The sequence below is a fragment of the Plecotus auritus genome (genome assembly GCF_963455305.1).
Source record: "Plecotus auritus genome assembly, chromosome: 9".
NCBI lineage: Eukaryota > Metazoa > Chordata > Mammalia > Chiroptera > Vespertilionidae > Plecotus > Plecotus auritus.
Window position 1 is genome coordinate 68,832,745 of NC_137783.1, and position 23,192 is coordinate 68,855,936.

General features: G+C 46.0%; 1 protein-coding gene and 1 pseudogene across 2 annotated transcripts in view; both read right to left on the reverse strand.

Annotated features, from left to right (window-relative positions):
• CBL (Cbl proto-oncogene) overlaps nt 1-23,192 on the reverse strand; it is a 122,837-nt gene that overhangs the window by 21,638 nt on the left and 78,007 nt on the right. The window contains exons 7-12 of the mRNA XM_080642159.1: nt 22,950-23,037; nt 22,433-22,564; nt 22,040-22,243; nt 4,968-5,096; nt 4,453-4,830; nt 2,013-2,107 (exon numbers count right to left, since the gene is read on the reverse strand). Coding sequence (XP_080498285.1) covers nt 2,013-2,107; nt 4,453-4,830; nt 4,968-5,096; nt 22,040-22,243; nt 22,433-22,564; nt 22,950-23,037 — 1,026 coding nt within the window. The remainder of the gene's footprint in view (nt 1-2,012; nt 2,108-4,452; nt 4,831-4,967; nt 5,097-22,039; nt 22,244-22,432; nt 22,565-22,949; nt 23,038-23,192) is intronic.
• LOC308234465 (zinc finger protein PLAGL2-like) lies at nt 17,282-18,771 on the reverse strand (annotated as a pseudogene). Its single transcript has one exon. The product of its transcript is annotated as a zinc finger protein PLAGL2-like (transcript).

Here is a 23,192-nt window from a genome sequence, read left to right on the forward strand (position 1 = left end):
CCTACCACCAAGATTACTCTACCCAGCAAAGCTATCATTTATAATTGAAGGCCAGATAAAGAGCTTCAGAGACAAGATAAAGCTAAAAAAGTTCATCACCACCAAACCAGTATTACATGAACTGTTGAAAGGTATGCTTTAAGAAGAGGGAAAAGAAGAAAAAGAGTAAAAATATTAACAATAAATACATATCTATCAACAATGGAATCTATAAATCAAAATAAACGAACAAGGAATCTAATGTACAAAATAAACTGGTGAATAAAATAGAATCAGAGGTATGGAAACATGGAGCAGGCTGTTGAATCTCACAGGGAAGGAGAGGTGGGAAGAGATTAACCAAAGGTTTTATATGCATACCAGAGGCCCAATGCACGAAATTCGTGCAAGGGGCTTGGTCCTCGCAGCTGCAGCTTTGTCTGGAAGGATGTCCGGAAGTTTGTTCAGCTGTCCAGCCTAATTAGCATATTATGTTTTTATTATTATAGATATGCATTACCTATGGACACAGACAATAGGGTGTTCATAGATAATGCATGGGGCGGGACAGGAACCAGGTGGAGGGGGGCAATGAGGGAAAGAAGGGGGGACATCTGTAATACCCTTAATAATAAAGATTTGTTTAAAAATGGTCAATGGCCTTCAATAGAAATTTCTTTAAAGAAGATATATGAATGACCAATAAGCACATGAAAAGATGCTTACTATCATCATTAATCATCAGGGAAATGCAAAACTAAATTACCAGGGAATGCCACCTCACACCCATTAGAATGGCTGATATAAAAAAATAAAAATAGCCCTAGCTGGTTTGGCTCAGTAGATAGAGCATCGGCCTGCGGGCTGAAGGGTCCCAGGTTCGATTCCGGTTAAGGGCACATGCCTGGGTTGCAGGCTCGATCCCCAATGGGGGACATGCAGGAGGCAGCCGATCAGTGATTCCTTCTCATCATTGATATTTCTATCTCTCTCTCCCTCTCCCTTCCTCTCTGAAATCAATAAAAATATATTTTAAAAATAAATAAGTAGAAATAAAAATTTTAAAAAAACAAAACAGAAAATAACCAAGTGTTGGTAAAAATTTGGAGAAATTGGAACGTTTGTGCACCATGGTTTGGGATGTAAAATAGTACAGCTGCTGTGAAAAATAGTATGAAGGTGCCTCAAAAAAAAAAAAAATAGAATTACCATATGACCCAGCAATTCAACTTCTGAGTATACATCCAGATAACTGAAAGTAGGGTCTTAAAGAGATAATTGCTCACCCATATTCATAGCAGCATCATCTGCAATAGCTAAAACAAGAAGAGCCCAAGTGGCCATTGACTGATGAATAGATAAGTAAAATGTCGCACAGACATGCAATAGTATAGCATTCAGCCTGTAATGAGACGAACCTGGAAGACATTTTGCTGAGTGAAATAAGCCAGTCACAAAAAGCCAGATACTGTATGATTGTACTTACATGAGGAATTTAGAGTAATCAAAATCACAAAGACAAAAAGTATAATGGTGGCTGTCAGGGGCTGGCAGAGGGGGAAATGAGGATTTATTGTTAATAGGTATAGAGTTAAACAAAATGAAAAGAATTATGGAGATGGTGGTGATCATTGCACAATGTGAAGTTTTAATTAATAAAACTAAACTGTATACTGATAAATAGGTCAGATGAAAAATTTAATGTCGTGTATTTTACCACAAAAAAAGCAGGTACCCAAGAATTAAGAATTAAAATTAAAAATAAGAATTCAGAAATTAATTTTTTTAAATCAACAAAATCCAAAATTGTTTCTTTGAAAAAATGTAGTAAAATTGATGAACCTCACCCAACAGGACTAATCTCTGTACATTTACACAGAAAAGAATGTGAGGAAATAGTCCAAATATAAGCAGGGCGATTTTTATATGTGCAAATGCAGACCCATTTTTACTTTCCTCTGAGTTTACTTTTCTGTAGGTAAACCCTTTAGAAGGACAGCTCCCCGGTGTGAAATGCAGCTTTGTAGACTCACCTGGCAGCCAGGGAATAAATGGCATTGGCCGATGCGGAAGGTTTGATTTTGGGGTGCTCACACTCTGGACCTGCTAATGGGCTGCTATTCATATTCTGGAAAGAAAAGTTTTGAAAAAGGACCTTCTTAATATAGCTAAGCATCTCCTCTTATTAACCTACTTAACAATAACAAGAACAGTAACATAGACACAGATCTCACTCCACGCCACACTCGGGTTATTACATCTAACAAAAGCACAGCTGTTTCAGGCTCTGAAAAGCTCAAATGTAGGGAGATGAGGGAGATAGAGATAAAAAACAAGCCAAGGACATATTTATTTTTTCTTAATTCTAGAAATATTTGTGAAAACTGTCTACACAAATACCATTTCTAGTTTTAAAAACCTATTTTTCTATATTGACTCCACCACAAAGTCAACCCTAATCTCTCACTGAAACGCCACTTAAACCTGTCACCTCTCCCCTTACAGTCATTCCTGGCCACAGCATTCCTCAACCTCCCCCTTTCACTTCCATTTTTTTTTCTTAGATTTCTAACTACCTGCTGGTCAATTCTTGTTTCAATAGCTCATCTCACATTCAACATGTCTCTAGCCAGGTTCAAAACCTCAAGGCTGCGCGTGTGTGCGTGTGCGAGTGTGTGTGCGTGCGTGTGTGCGCGCATGTGAGTGTGTGCATGTGTGAGTGCGCGCGCGTGTGAGTGCGTGTGTGTGTATATGGTTTCCTGTCCTGTCCCCGCCCACTGACTGCTTTCAAACTTACTGGGTCTTTGTTTCTCACCCTCTCAAGGCTCTGCATACTCTGGCTGCCTCACCTTCTCCTAGACAGCTATTCTCCTTCCTGCTCACTTAGCACCAACTATGTTCCACCCTCTGTCATTCCTCAAACACTCTCCTAAGCTCAGCTGCTTTCCCTTCATCCTGGAATTGTCTTTCCCCAGAAGTAGCATGGCTCCCCTCCCCACGCTCCAGGTCTTTGCTTAGCTGTCCCAATAACCCCTTTGCCCTATATTTCTCTACAGCACTCATCCATGTCCAACACCCTGTATGTTTACTAACTTATCCTTTTTATTTTCTGTCTTTCCCCCACTAGAATATAGACTTTGTAAGGGCAAGAATTTATGTTGAGTGCATAACTGAACCAACAAAAGAATGAATATATCTCTTCCACCCTCAGTTCCAAACCCTTTATATCTCATGCTTATAGAATGGACCCCTAACCTTTTTCCAATCTATTCTCTTATTAATCCGTTCTACCTACAATTATTAGAGTCATCTCTTTATAATTAAAAAATGTTTTTATTTATTTTAGAGAGAAGGGAAGGGAAAGGGAGAGAGGGGAAGATTGTAAGAGAGTGAGAGACATTGATCAGTTGCCTCCCATACCTGCCCCAACCAGTATCTAACTGTGAGTGGGACAATGCTCCACTAAGCGAGCCACACCGGCCAGGGAAGGGATCTCTTTAAATTGGCATTTTGGTCATGTCACTCCACTAAGTTAAAACTTTCAAATGCCCCCCATTTCCTACCAAATCAATTCCAATCCTTGTGGGAGGGGGTCTCAAAGGCCCTCTAATCTAGTACTAATGCCCTTTCTAGCCGACTTTCATACTTCGATGCACAACATTTCTGCTCTCCTCGCCCTCCCACGCATTCTGTAATACACTGAAGCATTCTGTCACTGGTTCTGGTCTCCGTAGAGCTGGATACGCTTTGGAAAGAGTCCTTCAAATTCAGAAGCCACTCTTTCCAGAGAGCCTGCACCGTCTGCTCTATCTGGAAATAATTTCTCCTCTAAAACTTGTGTTTTTATTTATACTGCTTTATATTTCCCCAGGGAAGGGGCTATATTATCTTTGAATCCTATATAAAACCTATCATAAACACTGACCCCTTAAATGCTACCCACAAGTATTTCTCTTTTTTTCTTTTATTAATCCTCACCAAAGGATATTTTTTCCATTTTTAGAAGAAGAGAGGAAGGGAAAAAAAGGGGGGGGGGGGAGGGGGAGGCAACCATTGAGGTTTTGAACCTGGCTAGAGACATGTTGAATGTGAGATGAGCTATTGAAACAAGAATTGACCAGCAGGTAGTTAGAAATCTAAAAAAAAAAAAATGGAAGTGAAAGGGGGAGGTTGAGGAATGCTGTGGCCAGGAATGACTGTAAGGGGAGAGGTGACAGGTTTAAGTGGCGTTTCAGTGAGAGATTAGGGTTGACTTTGTGGTGGTGTCAATATAGAAAAATAGGTTTTTAAAACTAGAAATGGTTGCCTCCCACATGTGCCCGACTGGGGCTGAGGATCGAACCTGCAACCAAAGCATGTGACCTTGACCAGAAATCGAACCCTCGACCCTTCGGTGCAGGGGCTGATGCTGTGCCACAGGCCAGGCCACAGACATTTTAGAACAGGCTAAATCATTTCAAAACCAGGACTCACCACGGAGGCACCCAGACTGAAGGCGCTCCCAGGCCGAGGCCCCTCTGCTCTGGGCTCCATTTGTGAGGGCAGCGAAAAGGGCAGGGAGTGCCGGTTGGTCAGTTCCCGTCCTGTCCAGGGCTCCCCAGAGCTTGGGGTGACGACGGGAACTCTGGGGATCGGCCGAGGCAGCCAGGACTCCCCAAGGCGGCTGGAGGGGACGGGCGGCAGTTTGTCCCTGTATGAAGAGTCACCGGGAGTACAGGGCAAGGGGCGTCTCTGCGGCCGGGCCTCAGCTCCCCCGGAGTAAGGCCGGTCGGGAGGGGGCGGCGGAGGAAGGTCTCTGAGGGGGGGGGGCGCTGGCAATGGCTTGTCCTTATGCAGGGCGCCGGCCACAGCCTGTGGAGCAGGAGGGAAACAAGTCAGGGGAGCCCTGGCTGCAGCCGCGCAGCAGCAACTAGAGCAGCGGGCGACTAGAGCTGCGGGGACTAGAGCAGTGGGGACTAGAGCTGCGGGGACTAGAGCAGGGCCGTTACCTTGGGCGCCGCTCCCAGGCCCGCCCCCGCGGGGGCGCAAGCGCGCTGCTGCAGCAGGTCCAGTCGCGGTGGCACCGGGGGCAGGGGTGCCTGCGGAGCCAAGGAGAACGGAGAGGGGGGCCGCTCCACCTGCACGGGGAAACCTCACCGTCACTCTGGTTGGGCGAGTGGCACCTTCCACCCCTCCCAGAGCTGCGAACAGCAAGCCCCGGATGAACACTGACCACACTACCGAGGGGCAGGTCTGGCCGGGGTGGCACTCTCAGCCATGCTCCTGTCGCCTAGCAGGCCAGTCTCCATCCCGGAGGCCACGCAGACGTAGCTGCAGGCCAGTGCGCACAGGACGATTTTTATTTTAAGTTACAATTTTCCACCTCTTCTTCTTCAGATAAATAATAATATTAAAAACAGAAACCCATATGAAAAGAAAGGAGCAGACATAAACCTCTCAAGAAATCACCTGGAAAATAACGTTTTAGGGGCAGAACAACCAAGGAGATCAAAGATGATAACTTCTCTGTTGGTTGTTATGGTAGAAAACAAGAGCTTCCTAAGAGGAAAATGCTCAATAAAATCACTAAAAGGCATGAGTCCTTCTGAAGAAGTAAGTTATTTCAATTCAGTAATTAAAGGGATTAGTACCTTCTGTCAATCTGTGGTCTAAACAATGAGAAGCCAAATTAGAAGAAACCATACGTGTGCTACCTTTCCCATATCCCTGCTGAACCACAGCAGGCGACACTGCCGCCTCCGTGGCGCAGGGGGTGAGCATCGCAGGCACGGAGGCCACGACAGGACACAGCACCCGCACTGTCCCTGTCTTGGCGCTGCTGGTGAGTGAGGTGAACACAGCGCTAAGCAATGCTCCTTGCCTTCACTCTGCCCTCAGAAAACGGGCCGTCAAGGGGGCACCAACAGTGTGATCTGAGAAGCTAAACGCTCATAGTTAAGAAAGCGAAATCATTAGTCAAGTTAACCCACCTTCATCGTTGATTTCTAGTTAGTCACTGTGTCCTGTTAATTTCCCATAAAATGATCTCAAATCTATAGCAGCCTTTTCCTTGTGCCTATCAGCCCTGGCCTGGTTTATTAAACCGCCTTCTCGTGGTTCTCCTGGCTTCCAGTTTTTTTTATCTCAGCAAATCCTTTTGCTCACCATTACCATCCTTAAATACTCACCAACTCAGAAACCATCCGTCCATAACTCATTCTTCCCCCCTCTTTATTCTGGAATTCCCACTTCCTCACTTTGTTCAAATTGTTTCCCCGTTTGAAGGGCCCTCTCTGCCTATGTTTTTGTATGTTTTTATTGACTTCAGTGAGGTAGGGAAAGGGAGAGAGAGAGAGAAACATCAATGATGAGAGAGAATCATCAGTCAGCTGCCTCTTGCACGCTCCTACTGGGGATCTAACCTGAAACCCGGGCATGTGGCCTGACCAGGAATTGCACCGTGACCCCCTGGCTCAACCACTGAGCACCACCAAACAGGTCTGTATGTCCTCTTTGGAAAAGTGTCTATTCAGGTCCTGTGCCCATTGTTTTAACTGTATAGTTTGTCTTCCTTTTGCTAAGTTGTATGAGTCTTTATACATTTTGGAAATTAGCCCCTATGAGATGCGTCATTGGCAAATATGTCCTCCCACGCAGTGGGTGCCCTTTGCATTTTGAGGCTGGTTTCTTTTGCCGCGCAGCTTTTTAGTTTGATACAGTCCCATTTGTTTATTTGTTTCTCTTGCCCTAGGAGATGTATCAGTAAAAATTCTGCTACGTGAGATGTCTGACAATTTACTGCCTATTTTCTTGTAGATGTTTTATGGTTTCACAGCTTACATTTAATCTTTTGTTCATTTTGAGTTTATTCTTGTGTATGGTGTAAGTTGGTGGTCTAGCTTCATTTTTTTCAATGTATCTGTCCAATTTTCCCAACACCATTTATTGAAGAGGCTATCTTTACTCCAGTGTATGCTCTTGCCGCCTTTGTCAAATATTAATTCAGGATAAAAGCAAGTGTTGATTTCTGGGCTTTCTGTTCTGTTCCGTTGATCTATATACATGTTCTTGTGCCAGTACCAGGATGCTTTGATTAAAATGCCTTTGTAGTATAATTTGATATCCAGTATTGTGATCCCTCCAACTTTGTTCTTCTTTCTCAAAATTGCTAAGGCTATTTGGAGTCTTTTTTGGTTCCATACGTTTTTGGAATATTTGCTCTAGACCTGTGAAATATGCCGATGGTATTTTAAGAGGGATTACACTGAATCAATAGGTTGCTTTGGACATTTTAATTATGTTAATTCTTCCAAGCCATGAACACGATATATACTTCCACTGGTTAGTATCTTCCTCTATTTCTTTTTGTACAAAATTTGTGTACATTAAAAGGGAATTAATTAGAGGAAATATTTTAATATTGCTATTTGCCCTTTCTCTATAATAGAAGTGTCAGAGATGAAAGAAAATTAGTAAAATGTATATGAAAATCTTCCTCCTGTCAGAGTCTGGGGCGCACCACAGGAACCAATGTCAAGTCCCCACCCACCCACGTGCGCCTCGAAATCGCGTGAGATCCAGACTCAGCTGGCCCCACCACATGGGCTAGACCAGCCGTGGGCAAACTACGGCCTGCGGGCCAGATCCGGCCCGTTCGGCTGTTCTATCCGGCCCGCGGAGCCGAAAGAGCGGAGGGTTCTCTTGCTCTCCCCTCCGCTCCTTCACCAGCAGCAGTGTTAACATGGCAACGTCGGGAAACACGGCTGCAGCTCCTTCTTCTGAGTGGGCAGATTTATATCAGCCCATTCAGTAGAAGGAACAACCTCTCAATCTTCCAGAGGCTCCTTGTAATGCCCGCGGACGCGTCCCCCAACATCACCCTGGGAATGCGTAGACACATTATCGTGGTGATGTAGGGAGACACGCCCCTGGAGAGCACAGTATCAGAGCATTAGCTAAAAAGGAGACCAACAACACTGTTCCCACTGAAGTTGATGTTTTAAAGACCAAAAACCTTTCAACCCAGTCTACATTGCCATCTACATCTACGTCCCGGGCATAATTTGGAAGTTGCACTAAAGAAAATGTGTAGCCAAAACCGGTTTGGCTCAGTGGATAGAGCGTCAGCCTGCGGACTGAAAGGTCCCAGGTTCGATTCCGGTCAAGGGCACGTAACTTGGTTGCGGGCACATCCCCAATAGGAGGTGTGCAAGAGGCAGCTGATTGATGTTTCTCTCTCATCGATGTTTCTAACTCTCTATCCCTCTTCCTTCCTCTCTGTAAAAAATCAATAAAATATATATATTAAAAAAATGTGTAATTTACTGTTTACACATTTTGTTCTTTTCTATTTGTTTTAGTTTTAAATTATTTTATTATATTTAAGTTTAATTTGAAAGGCTTTTGTACCTTTCCTTTGTTAGGCAATTTTATTTTGCCTTTGCCATCTTCAATATAAGGTATGTTATTGTGTTATGATTCCTCCATTTTTTGAAGTTTCAAATTATAATAATTAGTGTTTACATTCTTCTTGTTAAAATGTTTGAAATGAATAAAACTATTGAAATAAAAAATAAAAAAGACCGTACCCTTTTATGTAATGATGTTTACTTTGAATTTATATTAGTTCACACAAACACTCCATCCATGCTTTTGTTCCGGCCCTCCGGTCCAGTTTAAGAACCCATTGTGGCCCTCGAGTCAAAAAGTTTGCCCATGCCTGGGCTAGACCCAGACCCGACCCCACCCCCATCAAGCCCCGCCGGGTGGGGGGCACAGCCTCAGGTCCCCTGGCCCAGCACCAGAGCAGCGTGCATGGCCTGAGGTCCTCCGGCCTGGGCCAGGGCAGGGGGAATACCTTGAGGTCCCCATCAAGCCCCACGGGCAGGGGGCATGGCCTCAGGTCCCCCGGCCTGGCGCTGGGGCAGGGGGCGCGGCCTGAGGTCCCCCGTCAAGCCCTGCCAGGTGTGGGGGGGTGGCCTGAGGCCCCCATCAAGCTCTGCTGGGCAGGGGGCACGGCCTGAGGCCCCCTGTCAAGCCCTACCAGGCGGGGCGCACAGCCTCAGGTCCCCTGCCCCAGCCCAGCACCACGCAGCCTCAGGTCCCTGTTGATTGCTCATTAAGGCTCATTACGGGAACTCGGCCTCTGCTATGGGCACAGCCATCTTGTGTTAAGGAATCCCTGCCTCCGCTGTGGGCGCAGCCACCTTGTTACAGTATGACGGTCAATTTGCATATTCCCTCTTTATTAGATAGGATTTATAATCCTCACCCAAGGATATTTTTTCCATTGACTTTTAGAGAGAGTAGAAGGGAGAGGGAAAGACAGAGAGAAACACCACTGTGAGAGAGACACATTGATTGGTTGCCTCCTGCATGCCCCCGACCAGGGCCTGGAGCCTGCAACCAAGGTATGTGCCCTTGACTGGAATCGAACCCAGGACCCTTCAGTCTACAGGCTGACGCTCTATCCACTGAGCCAAACCAGCTAGGGTGTCTTCCTCTATTTCTATCTTCAATTCACCATAGTTTTCTGAGTACAGGTCTTTTACCTCCTTAGTTAAGTTTATTCCTAAGTATCTTTTTTTTTCTTTCCTGAGGTGATAAATGAGATTGTTCATTTAGTTTCTCTTTCTGAGAGTTCATTTTTGGTGTATAAAAATGCCACTGATTTCTGGATGTTAATTTTGTTTCCTGCAACTTTGCCAGATTCATTTATTAAATGTGTTAGTTGTTTGGCAGAGTCTTTTGGATTTTCTATGCACAATATCCTATCTAATAAAAGAGTAATATGCAAATTAACCATCACTCTGCTACACCCACCAGCCACGCCCACCAGCCAATCAGGAGCAAATATGCAAATAAACCCAACCAAGATGGCTACGGCCACAGAGAGCAGGAAGGAGGCTTGGGTTTCCCCGGCAATGGAGGAAGCCAAGCTTTCCGCCTGCCCTTGCCGGCCTAGACCTCCACTCAAGGCTACAAAGTTTCAATGATAGAAGATACATAAACCCAAACAGAAATGGCGGCAGTCACGGAGCTGGAAAGAGCAGGAAGCTAGGGTTGCCCTGGGCAATGGAGGAAGCCAAGCTTTCCACACACCCTGGCCGGCCCAGGCCTCGCTTAAGGCTACAAAGTTTCAATTATAGAAGATACATAAATCCCCCCAAAAATGGCTGCCGCCACGGAGGAGCAGAAGGCTTGGCTCCGCTCCAGGCTACAAAGTTTCAATTGTAGAAGATAAATAAACCCCAGATACCAGGGTCTCCGCTTGGGTCACCAGGGGGGCGTGGCCGGCCTGCAAACCACCACAGGCCCCTCGACCAGGCCGCCCCATGCCCCAAGGGAACCCCCACCCTGATCCGGGACACCCTTCAGGGCAAACCGGCTGGCCCCCACCCGTGCACCAGGCCTCTATCCTATCTAATAAAAGAGTAATATGCAGATTGACCATCACTCCAACACACAAGATGGCTGCCCCCATGTGGTCAAAGATCCTGCCCCCATGTGGACATAAGATGGCCACCACAAGATGGCCAGCAGGGGAGGGCAGTTGGGAGGGACCAGGCCTGCAAGGGAGGGCAGTTGTGGGCGATCAGGCCTGCAGGGGAGAGCAGTTAGGGGTGACCAGGCCTGCAGGGGAGGGCAGTTAGGGGCAAACAGGCTGGCAGGGGAGCAGTTAGGCATCAATAAGGCTGTCAGGGGAGTGGTTAGGGGGTGATCAGGCTGGCAGGCAGAAGCAGTTAGGGGCAATCAGGAAGGTATGCAGGCGAGCAGTTGGGAGCCAGCAGTCCTGGATTGTGAGAGGGATGTCCAACATCCGTTTAGGCCCAATCCTAGCTGGATAGAGCCTAAACAGGCAGTTGGACATCCCTCGAGGGGTCCCAGATTGGAGAGGGTGCAGGCTGGGCTGAGGGACACACACCCCCGTGCACGAATTTCGTGCACCGGGCCTCTAGTATATATATAAAAGCCAAGCAACTGGAACGACCGGTCGCTATGACACACACTGCAGTAGCCAACCGGCCCAATCGGGCTCCAACAACGTGTGGCCCCTCCCCCTGGCCAGCCCTGCCCCTGATCAGGTCTCCCCCCGCCCAATCTCAATTGGGGGCAGGGCAGGGTGGCCAACCTCCCCAGGCCCCTTCCCCCAACCGGCCCGGCCCCGATCGGCCCCCATCGAGGCGGGCTGGCCGGACTCCACCCATGCACAAATTCGTGCACCAGGCCTCTAGTACCATATAATCTGCCAATAATGACAGTTTTACTTCCTCCTTTCCAATTTGGGTGCCTTTTTATTTTTTTTCTTCCTCTCTGACTTCCAGTACTATGCTGAATAAGAGTGGTGAAAGCAGACATCTTGTCTTGTTCCTGTTCTTATAGGAAATGGTTTTAGTTTTTGCCCATTGAGTGTGATGTTAGCTGTAGGTTTGTCATATGTGGCCTTTATTATGTTGAGGTATGATCCCTCTATTCCCACTCTGCTGAGTTTTTTTTTTTTAAATATATATTTTATTGATTTTTTTACAGAGAGGAAGGGAGAGGGATAGAGAGTTAGAAACATCAATGAGAGAGGAACATCGATCAGCTGCCTTCTGCACACCCCCTACTGGGGATGTGCCCGCAGCCAAGGTACATGCCCTTGACCAGAATCGAACCTGGGACCCTTCAATCCGCAGGCCGACGCTCTATCCACTGAGCCAAACAAGACAGGGCACTCTGCTAAGTTTTTATCAAAAATGGGCACTGGACTTCGTTGAATGTCTTTTCTGCATCTATTGGTATGATCCTGTGATTTTTATCTTTCATTTTGCTTGGGATGAATTACATTTATTGATTTGCTGATACTGTACCAGCCTTGCATTCCCAGAATAAATCCCACATTGTCATGGTATATGATCGTTTCAATGTCTTGCTGGATCCAATTTGCTAATATTTTGTTGAGGCTTTTAGCATCTATGTTCATCAGGGATATTGGCCTGTAATTCTCTTTCTTTGTAGTGTCTTTATCTGGCCTTGGAATTAGATAATGCTGACCTCGTAAAATAAGCTTGGAAGTGTTCCTTCCTCTTCAATTTTTTTGTAATAGTTTGGGGAGGATAGGTGTTAGTTCTTAATTGAATGTTTGGTAAAACTCACCTGTACATCTATCTGGTCGAGGCCTTTTGTTTTCTGGAAGTTTTTTTTTTATTATTGTTTCAATTTCATTAGTTGCTAACAGCCCATTCAGGTTTCCTGATTCCTCCTGATTGAGTTTTGGAAGATTGTGTTTCTAGGTATTTGTCCATTTTGCCCAGGTTGTACAGTTTGTTCGCATATAGATGTTCATAGTATTTTCTCAAAATTCTCTTGTATTTTTATGGTGTCAGCTGTTACTTCACCTCTTTATTTCTCATTTTATTTGGGTCCTCTCTTTCTTGATGAGTCTGGCTAATGGTTCATCAATCTTGTTTATCTTTTCCAGGTACCAGCTCTTGGTTTCCTTGATCTTTTGTATTTATTTTTTAGTCTCTATGCCTTTTATATCCTCTCTGATCTTTATTATTTCCTTATTTCCTCTTCCTCTAGGCTTTTCTTGTTCTATTTCTAATTCTTTTAGTTGCAGGGGATCATTTATTTGAGTTTATTATTTCTTGAGGTATACCTATAATGCTATAAATTTCCTTCACAGGACTACTTTCTTTGTGACCTATAGATTTTGTGTTTGTTTTCATTTGTTTCCAGGAAATTTATATTTCTTCTTTGATCTTATTGGTAGTCCAGTCATTGTTTAATAACATGCTATTTAGCTAGCACCCATGTGTCTGAATATTTTTCAGGGTGTTTTTTTTTTACTGTAGTTGATTTCTAGTTTCATACTGTTATGATCCAAGAAGATGATTGATATGATTTCTACCTCCCTGAACTTGTAAATGCTTGTTTTGTGTCCTAACATGTCTATCTTTGAGAATGTTCCCTGTGCACTTGAGAAGAATGTATATTCTGCAGTTTGGGGATATAATGTTCAGTAAATGTCAATTACATCCATCTAATCTAGTGTGTGCTTTAAGGTCACTGTTTCCTTGTTGATTTTTGTCTGGAAGACCTATTCATTGATGTCAGTGGGTGTTAAAGCCCCCACTATAAGTACACTGCTGATCATTATCTCTCCTTTCAGGTCCTCCAGGAGTGTGTTGTTGCTTTTTTAATCCTCACCTGAGGATATGTTTTTCATTGACTTTTTATTTTTAAGTGTATTTTTATTAATTTCAGAAAGGAATGGAGATAGAAACATCAACGATGAGAGAGAATCATTTATCGGACACCTCCTGCATGCCCCCTACCAGGGATTAAGCCTGCAATCCAGGCACGTAACCTGTCTGGGACTTGAACTGTGACCTCCTGGGTCATAGGTCAAAATGTTCAACTACTGGGCTCCATTGATTCTTTTTAGAAAGAATGGAAGGGAGGGAGAAGAGGGGCAAAGAGAGAAATATCAAACAGAGAGAAACACATCAATTAGTTGCTCACACCCCAACAGGGGCCAGGAATCAAACCTGCAACTCAGATATGTGCCCTTGGCTGGGAATCGATCCCTCGACCCTTCAGTCCACAGGCCAACATTCTAACCACTGAGCAACTGGCCAGGACCTCCACGAGTTTTTTAATATAGTTAGATTCCTCCTGTATTGGGTGCATATATGTTTACCAGGGTTATATCTTCTTATTGGAACAATCCCTTTAGTATTATATAGTAACCTTTTCTATCTCTTCTTATGGCCTTTATTTTCAAGTATATTTTGTCAGATATGAGTAATATTACCCCCCACATTTTTTTCCATTTCCATTTGCATGAAAATTTTTTTTCCATCCCTTTACTTTCTTCTGTTCTAAGGTGGGTCTCTTGTAGATAGCATACACAGTATATGGGTCATGTTGTCTTATCCATTCAGCTACCCTATGTCTTTTGGAGCATTTAATTCATTTACACTTAAAATTATTAGTGATAGGTACTTATTTATTGTCATCTTTATTCTTTATGTCTATATTCCTCTCTTTCTCTCTATTTCTTCTTCTTTTTACTACAGTCCCTTTAGCATTTCTTTCAGTGCTGGTAGGGTGGTAATAAGCTCCTTTAGCCTTTTTTGTTGGGAAATTCTTTATTTCATCTTCAATTCTGAATGATAGCCTTGCTGGATAGAGTAGTCTTGGATCCCTTGCTTTTCATTACTTTGAATACTTCATGCCAGTCCCTTCTGGCCTGTAGAGTTTCTGTTGAGAAATCATCTGACAGCCTTATGGGAGCTTCCTTGTAGGCAACTGTTGCTCTCTTGCTGCCCTTAAGATTTTCTATTTGTCTTTAACGTTTGCTATTTTAATTATAATGTGTCTTAGTGTGAGTGTCTTTGTGTTCATCTTCATTGGGACTCACTGTGCTTCCTGGATTTGTGTGACTTTTTCCTTCACCAGGTTATGAACGTTTTCTATTGTTATTCTTACTAGGGACCAGGTGCACGAAATTTGTGCACTGGGGGAGGGTCCCTCAGCCCAGCCTGCCCCCTCTCACAGACTGGGAGCCCTCAGGGGATGTCCTACTGATGGCTTAGGACCGCTCCCTGGGGGAGCGGGCCTAAGCCACAGTCTGTCCTCCCTCTGTGGGAGGCAACTGGGCTGATCAGGGGAAGGCACCAGCCCCATCACCCTGCTGCTGCAGCCACTGCTAGCCACCGCAGCCACCAAGGTGTTTTCATCAACACAGATTCCAGTCCCTTCACCATGAAAAAATGACAAATTTCTTTAGGCATTTTCAAGATTTGTCTTTCATAGGATATGACATTTCTTTCTTTCTTTCTTTTTTTCATCCTCACCTGAGGATATGTTTCCATTGATTTTTAGAGAGTGTGGAAGAGAGAGGGAGAGACAGAGAGAAACATCAATGTGAGAGGGACACTTCGATTGGTTGCTTCCTGCATGAGCCCTGACCTGGACCCCGGCCAGGGAGAAGCCTGTAACCTAGGTACATGCCGTTGATCAGAATCAAACCTGGACCCTGCAGTTGGCAGGCTGAGGCTTTCCACTAAGCTAAACTGGCTAGGGAAGGATATGACATTTCTTAGCCCCTCCAGCAGCAGACCTTCATTTTTTCCTCCAGGAGTGTGGTGGAAAAACCCTAGATCACCTTCTTGGATTCTTATAACCCAAGTTACAAAGAACACTGCAAGTGGCAGCGTACAGGGAGCTTAGCCAATGAGCGGTCAGAAAAGGTGTTTACACTCAAACTGGTTTGGCTCAGTGGATAGAGCATCGGCCTGCAGACTGAAGGGTCCCAGGTTTGATTCCTGTTAAGGGCATGTACCTTGGCTGGGGAGTGTGCAGAAGGCAGCTGATCGATGTTTCTCTCTCACTGATGTTTCAGACTGTCTATCCCTCTCCTCTCTTCTCTGTAAAAAATCAATAAAATGTATTTTTTTAAAAAAGAAAAGGTTGTTTCCTCTGCAGCTCATGCGCAGAGGACCCCCTGCATTGTGTCCACTGGGCTAGGGGCGTGTCCCCACAGCCTGGGGGGCATGCCCCCCAGGCCTGCAGCCCCGCGTTGTGGGCGCTGGGCTGGGGGGCATGCAGACCTGGGCTGCTGCGGGAACATCCATATGGAGCCTGCAGGCCCAGAGTGGCCAGGGGCATTCTGGGACCCTGGCCACTCAGGGCCTACGCACTCAGGGTCTACAGGCTAGGAACGGCCTGCATATGCAAATTAACCCACCATCTTTGTCGTGTTAATTTGCATACTCCCTCCTGATTGGCTGGTTAGCATAGCGGAGGTACAGTCAATTTACATGTTTCTCTTTTATTATATAGCATTGTTGTGGTGGTTATTAATCCTCACCCAAGCATACTTTTCTTTTGATTTTAGATAGATTGGAAGGGAGGGAGTGAGGGAGGGATGGAGATAGAAACAGTGAGAGAGGGATGATGAGAGAAACATCTAATGGTTGTCTCCCACACATGCCCCGATTAGGAACTAGGATAGAACCTGCAACTCTGGTATATGCTCTTGATCGGGATTTGAACCCATGACCCTTCAGTGTGCGGGCCAATGTTCTAATCATTGAGCCACACTGGCCAGGGCTCTGTCATTATTTCTTCAATTTCTCCATCCCTTGTTCACATTCTTCTCCTGGTACCACTATGATGCAGATGTTGTTCCATTTCACAGTGTCATAAAGTTCCCTTAAACTCTCCTCAGGCCTTTTAAGTGTTTTTCTTTTTGCTGCTCTAATTGCTTTTTCCTATCTTCTCTTCCAAATCACTGATTCTACCCTCTGCTTCATCAAGCCTGCTTTTAATTTCTTTCAGTGTCATATGTGTATGACAGATTTAGTTGTCAGATTTAGTATTCATTTCTGACTTGTTCTTATTCATGGTTTCTATGTTCTTTTCATGCTGATGTAGTTCCCACTAATTTCCTTATAGTTCCCATTAAATTCCTTGTAGTTCTGTTAAGGTTCTTGAGCACTGTTATAGCCATTACTCTGAACTCTGATAAATTGCTTACCTCCATCTCAGTTCAGTCTTTTTCTGGAGATTTCTCCTTTTCTTTCATTTGAGGGTAGTTTCTTTTTCTTTCCTTCCTTCCTTCCTTCCTTCCTTCCTTCCTTCCTTCCTTCCTTCCTTCCTCCCTTCCTTCCTTCCTTCCTTCCAATGTTCACTGCAATCATTCTCAGGATAACAGCTCGGCAAGGGAGGCGAAATGGTGTGTCTGAAGCGACTGTGTAAACAGTACTGTTGCTGGACAACACTGACTGAAAATGGAGGTGCTGGTACAGGAGGGATGGGATGATGGGGAAGAATAGAGACCTTCTCTCCTGCCCGCTGGTTGGAAGCAGATGATGGAGCCAAGTGACCCTCTGCCATTAGGGCCTGACCAACTGTGTGGGTCTGCAGGTTGGGACCAGAAGGCGGGCTTATTCGGCTATTTTTCTCGAGGTCATCCAAAGTGAAACCCTCTGTGTCACCAACAGGTCATCCTTTCTCCAAAGAGAATGAGGTTCTGACACTTTGGAGATGAGAGGACTAAGTATAGCTCCCGATTCAGATAAAAAAATAAAAGTAAAAATACCTGAAGTCCTATAGTATGTGATCTTTTCATGGGGTTGGGGCTCAAAGCTCCTCTTGGAACTGATCCTGAAGCCTGAGCCCCCGAACCAAGTGCTCCATACAGATACTGGATTTTTTTCTGTTTGAACCCAGCTCTGAAAGCTCAGCTGCCGTTATGAGGGATGCAGATAGGATGGGTACTGAAGCACCCTGACAGAGTTCAAGACTGAACTGAGGGCCTCCTTGGGGGCTACTGGAATGCCTGGTGGAAACGAGGCAGGGTGGTGGTGCTCAGGCCAGAGGTGAAAACAGGAGGCAAGGAGTGCAGAGGCCCTAAGTTCAGAGGTCCCCCAGTTCCTGGGGAATCTTGAGGCTGAGCTTGCAATGTGGTGAGCAGGGGCTGTGCCTCAGCCTGGGAGTAGCCCATGACCAGGCCTCCTGTGGCCCCAGGAGGGTTACATGAGGGCAGGTTGAGTGGAAGGAAGCCCAGTAAGTGGGAGAAGTCCACATTAGCAGCGCAGAGGGCCTCAGAGCGGTTGGCGGGGCTCTTGGTGAGCAGTGCTTCATCTAGGAGGGCCGCAGCTGCCGCCGGCTGAGGTGAGGCGGGCTAGGGTTCTGCAGATGAAAGAGATAGGCTTCCAGGAAGTTTCGCCATAAAACTATCCACCTCCATTTTGGGCAATTTGTCGGGCAAGTATGAGGTAGATCCAAGCTAGTATTTTGGAGGAAGCTGAGCTGGAGAAGAGATAGGTGAAGATTCCAGAGATAGCTCATACCCATGGGCAGTGTGTTGTGCACCAGGGAGTGTGGCATGCCTGCACTGGGCATGGTAGGGATGTGGGCGCCATACATGCCCATGGGTAACATACTAGGGAAGGCCTTGGCCCCCATCATGTCCTGAGAGGCCATGCACAGCACAGGGCTTAGCTCTTCCTTCACACTGACTGTGGAGCTGCAGCTGAGTAGGCCTAACATGTCCACTGGCTCTGTCTTAATTTTGAGCAGCTCCTGCGAGTGGCTCTTCTTGACATGCCGTGTCAGGTGGTCCTTGCGGCCAAACCGCTGGGCACAGTACTGGCATAGGAAGTCCTTTCGGCCTGTGTGCACCACTAGGTGCCTCCGCACATCCTTACGAGTATAGAAGCGCCGGTCACAGTGGTCACAGGGGTGCTTCTTTTCCTTGGCACCCCCTGCTACCCGGGGTGAGTGGGCCTTCAGGTGCTCTAGCAGGGCCTGGGTACTCTCAAAGGTCTACAGGCACACCTTACAGCTGAGGTCACCGTTGCTAGCAGCATGCATGGCCAGATGGCGCTGGTAGTCCAGCTTTGTATTGTAATTCTTACAGCACTCGGAACAGTGAAGAGCCTCTTTGTTGGGGTCGTAGGTCTGCAGGTGGTTCCGGAGATGGTCCTTGCAGTAAAACATCTTATCACAGTACATGCACTGGTGTGGTTTTTGGGCTGAGTGGGTAGCCATGTGCCTATACAGCTTATACTTGGAGGCAAAAGACTTCCCACAGTGCAGCTGAGGGCAGCTATATGGTCTCTGCTCTGGATGGGGAAGGCTGTGAGGCCTCAGCTTCTCCCCATTTGAGAAGGGTGTCCCCGAGATTTCACATTGGCACTTCACTTGACTCTCCGCCTCCCGGCCCTGAGGCCTGGGAACTATTTTCCAGCCCACTTCCTCCTCCTGCTTTGCATCTTGAATCCAGGGGGGGATGCTGGTGAAAAATGTGGTCATGGCAAGGCTAATGGCGAAGGGCCATGTTACTCAGAAAGCCTCCCCATCGGCTTCACACAGGCTCTCTGCTCTGTCACAGCTTCCAACGCAGCCTTCAGAAAACAATCTCTTCACCGCGCTCGGGGCCCCGCACTGTGGGCCGGGCCGCGCTCGGGCTCTGCCAGGCCTGCTCAGGCCCCGGTAGTGGCCTGTTTCTTTATTTTAGTTGTCTCTTTGTGTTTGTTTCTATGTATTAAATATACTAGCTATGACTCCCAGTCTTTGTGAGGTGGTCTTTTTGTAGTAAATATCCTGTGGAACCCTGTGGTGTAGTCTCCTTGAACTCCTGAGCTGGATGCTCTAGGAGTGACCCTTTTGTGGGGTATTTGGGCTCTACTATTGCAATAGGGTTTTGACTGCTATTGTCCAGTTTGTGGGTGGGATCTCCTCTCAAGCTGGCTCTGAGGCTCCACCCACACCATGTCATGCAAGCTGTTGTATAGGACAAAACAAAACAGGAAATAAAACAAAACCATACAAACGAACCTGACAACAACAGCAAAAACAACCTCAAAAGAAAAGAAAATTAAGAAAAAGAACAAGAATAAGTGAAAAAGAAATAATAATAATCTATAATCTATACTAATAAAAGGGTAATATGCTAATTAGACAAGGAGACCTTTTGGATGTCCTTCTGGACAAAGCCATGGTGGCAGGTCCAAGGCAGAGGCAGTTAGGGGCTGTCAGGCCAGGAGGGGAGGGCAGTTGGGGCCAAGCAGGCCAGCAGTGGAGGGCAGTTGGGGGCGATCAGGCCGGCAGGGGGAGCAGTTGGGGGCGAGCAGGCCAGCACAGGGGGGCAGTTGGGGGTGAGCAGGCCAGCAAGGGGGGGCAGTTGGGGGCGATCAGGCTGGCAAGGGGGGCAGTTGGGGGCAAGCAGGCCGGCGGTGGGGGGCAGTTGGGGAAAGCAGGCCAGCAGGCAGAGTGGTTAGGAGCCAGTGGTCCTGGATTGCAAGAGGGATGTCCGACTGCCAGTTTAGTCCCAATCCCAGGGATTGGGCCTAAACCGGCAGTCGGACATACCCCAAGGGGTCCCAGGTTGGAGAGGGTGCAGGCTGGGCTGAGGGACACACACCCCCATGCACGAATTTCATGCACCAGGCCACTAGTAATAATAATAAAAGCATAATATGCTAATTAGAACAGACAGCCGAACAACCTTCCGGATGACCTTCTGGATGAAGCTGGAGGAAGCCCCGCAGCTGGGAGGGCTGAGCCCCTTGCACGAATTTTGTGCATCAGGCCTCTAGTAATCAATAAAACTAAAATAATACTAGAAGAGAAATTGGAATGAAAAAATAATCTGAAAGGAAAGAAAGGAGAGAAAATAATTAGAATAAAGAACAGATAAAGGAAAATGATAAAAAGGAAAAGAAAGAGATATGGAGAGGTAAAAAAAAAAAGAAATAAACAGAGTAAGAGAAGGAAAGGCAAATAAAAGATATGAAAGAAACAAGTGAGAAATGAGAAAAAAATAACAATACCAAAGCAATAGAAGAAAAAAACAAAACAAAGCAACAATATTACTAAGTAAGTGAAGTTCTTCTCAGCAGATTTTAGGGCCTGATAGGCTTTCCCTTTGGTTCTGCTCTATGTTGTCTGTGGCTAACCACTCTGCATGCTCATTTGGGGTCTCCTGGGAGGTACTTTTGTGCTAGCCAATGTCAGAAGCTGTACAAGTTTGGCTTTCAACACCCTGTTCAAAGCTTCAAGCAATCCACAGCTTGTGGCTGCCTCCACTGGGCTTGACTGTCCACTGCAGGTGTCAAGCTGAGCTCCTAAGCTGGTTTGTTTGTTGGCAGCACAGGGCCCTAAACAGGTCAGCAAATGTTCAGAACTCAGGGAAGATTGTGAATGTGTTCTTGCACTATTTCCCCGTCCTCCGCAGGGCAGTGTCCCTCTTAGGCAGGCCAGTGTAGTATGCCAGAAGCCAGCAGTTTCTATCAGCTCTCCTGTATGAGGGAAGCGCCAGGCAGGTTCCTATGAATGTGGGAGGAATATTCCCACCTCAAATCCAGTCCTGAAGCTCTCTGAGACTGCTGCCCCCGAGCTGCTTCCCCCTTAGCAGGCGTCAGATGCAAGGTGGAGCATGATGGATTCCTCAGGGCAGGGAGCCGCATCCCGGGGGGGGGGGGGGGGGGCGGTATTTGCCTTTCCCCAGGCTTCTGATGTTGGGAGGGACTTGGGCCTTTCCAGAAAAACGGCTACTGTGATATTGCAGTGGGGGGGTGGCTCAACACAGGTATCCCAATAGCGCCCTCGTCACAACTCTCCCCAACTCCTTCTATCCGTCTCTTCAGGCAACTCCAGTCCGCACCACCATTTCTCCACAGAAACCTAGGTGAGCATCTTAGAACGAAAATCCTGTGCACCAGCCCTTGTGGCTTTGTCTTCAGGCAGCTCAGCTCCCTAGCTGATAGAAGCCCCACTGCTAGTTGCTGCGTGGGCAGCTGTTCCAGCTCTGGCTGTCCGGACTGGGAGGCCTTGCCTGAGATCCAGGTCTTTCTCCTCTCCAGGGGAACCTTCCTCACCCTTGGCCAGCACTCTTGAGCTGGGCTAGGACCGTCCTTCCCAGCAGTCTCAAGGTGTTTTCTGCCCTTCCTGTATAAAGCCTCTTCCACCAGTCTTCAGCTGGTATTTTAGGGTGAATATTCCCCAATTTAGTTTTAATTCCAGTTAGATTCTACATGGTACCTCCTATCACCCTCCAATCACTTTAGTTGCCACTTATTTTGTTATTAACAGTACATCTTTCTCCCCATCAAACCTAACGTTGTAATGACAAGACTCCATTAGAGAAAAGACAAGAGCAATATATTCTAGTCACAGTAGCAAAACAGGGTCCAATTCTTTTATTCCCCTTCATTTTTTCCACCAAGATATCTGAGTAAAGCCCAAATTTAGGATATAGACAGTAAGAACATGGGCCTTGAAGCCAAAATGCCTGGCCACAAATTCTGGTTCAACTTATTATCTGCGTGACCTTCAGCAAATTCCTTAATCTCTGTGCCTCAGTTTCTTCATCTGTTATATGAGGATAATAATAGTCCTTACTTGTTGGGTTATATGAGTTAAAATAAGCATAGTGCTTAGCATGGCATCTCTGACATCAGATGCTCAGTAAATATTAGTTATTATTGCTCCTCGTAGTTTGGATGCCATTACGTGTTCCATAGCTTTAGATTGCAACTCACAGTGGAGTTTGCCACCGGCTCTTAAATTGCAGACTTACCTTGGCACCAGCTAATTCCTTCATCATAAAGAGAGAATCATCAGCTCGTTCATCATCATCATCATCATAATTTGGGGAAGAAGCTCCCTCTGCTCCTTGCCTCAATAGGCTGCCACTTCCTCTTGGATCAAATGGATCTACCACAATGGGCTCAGTACCTTTAATTTCACATCGGCAAAAAGGACAGCCCTGGCCTTCCGATTCCTGCAGAGGAAATAGGAGATGGTGACAGGCACATCTGAAAGCACTTAAAATATTCACCCACCAGGAAATACATTTGAAAAACGAAAGAAAAAGTTCCTCTACCCCACACACCAAGCCATCCTTTACATACGATCCCCAACTCTTCAGAAGGATTACACAACTGAGAAAATGCATGATTTGGATCCATACCTGCCAGGATGTAAGACAGGAAGTGCACATGAGGTGTCCACAGGGCTCGATCTTCACATCCTTATCATTCTCGGCACATATTTTACACAGTTGGAATGTGGAGCCCATCTCACAGTATAATTCATATTGTTCCTTTGATTAAAATAAAAATAAAAAACAAGTTACTCAGCCTATTTCAGGTATTTGTTGAATGAATTAATGCAACCATAAATGCTAAAAACGAAAATATTAAAGACCGTTACTGTCTATACAAATTTTGCTTGTACAAAAATTTCACCATCACAACAAAAATTTCACATCAGTGGTCAATGTTCTCCCATAGCACAGAAATTACCTAGTCTTGGTACTACTTGAAGCTGCATGGTTCAAAGAGAAACCACATGGAACATAAATTCACTAATCTAGTCAACAGTTTAAAATTTAAGTGTTCAGTCACTTAATACATTCTCCTGGCAGCTCCATTAAGTCCACACAAAATCGACTCTAGTGAAATGGTTATCATGTCAACAAAGCTCACCTGGGTCACTTTGATGTGGTCTTGGGGCGTTGGTTCACACAAGCCTGTCAGATCGGGATTCTGATTCCGCCCATCAGGAAACAAATAGCTGTGAGCGGAGAAAGCAGCCTGTGACTTCATTGAAGTCGATTTGTCAGCCCTCGCTAACATAACAGATGGCATTTAGGAATTCCCTCATTGTCAAAGGGACGCTTTGCAAAAAGTGCAAGGATAAATCTTACTAACACTTCCAAAAACAGTGTT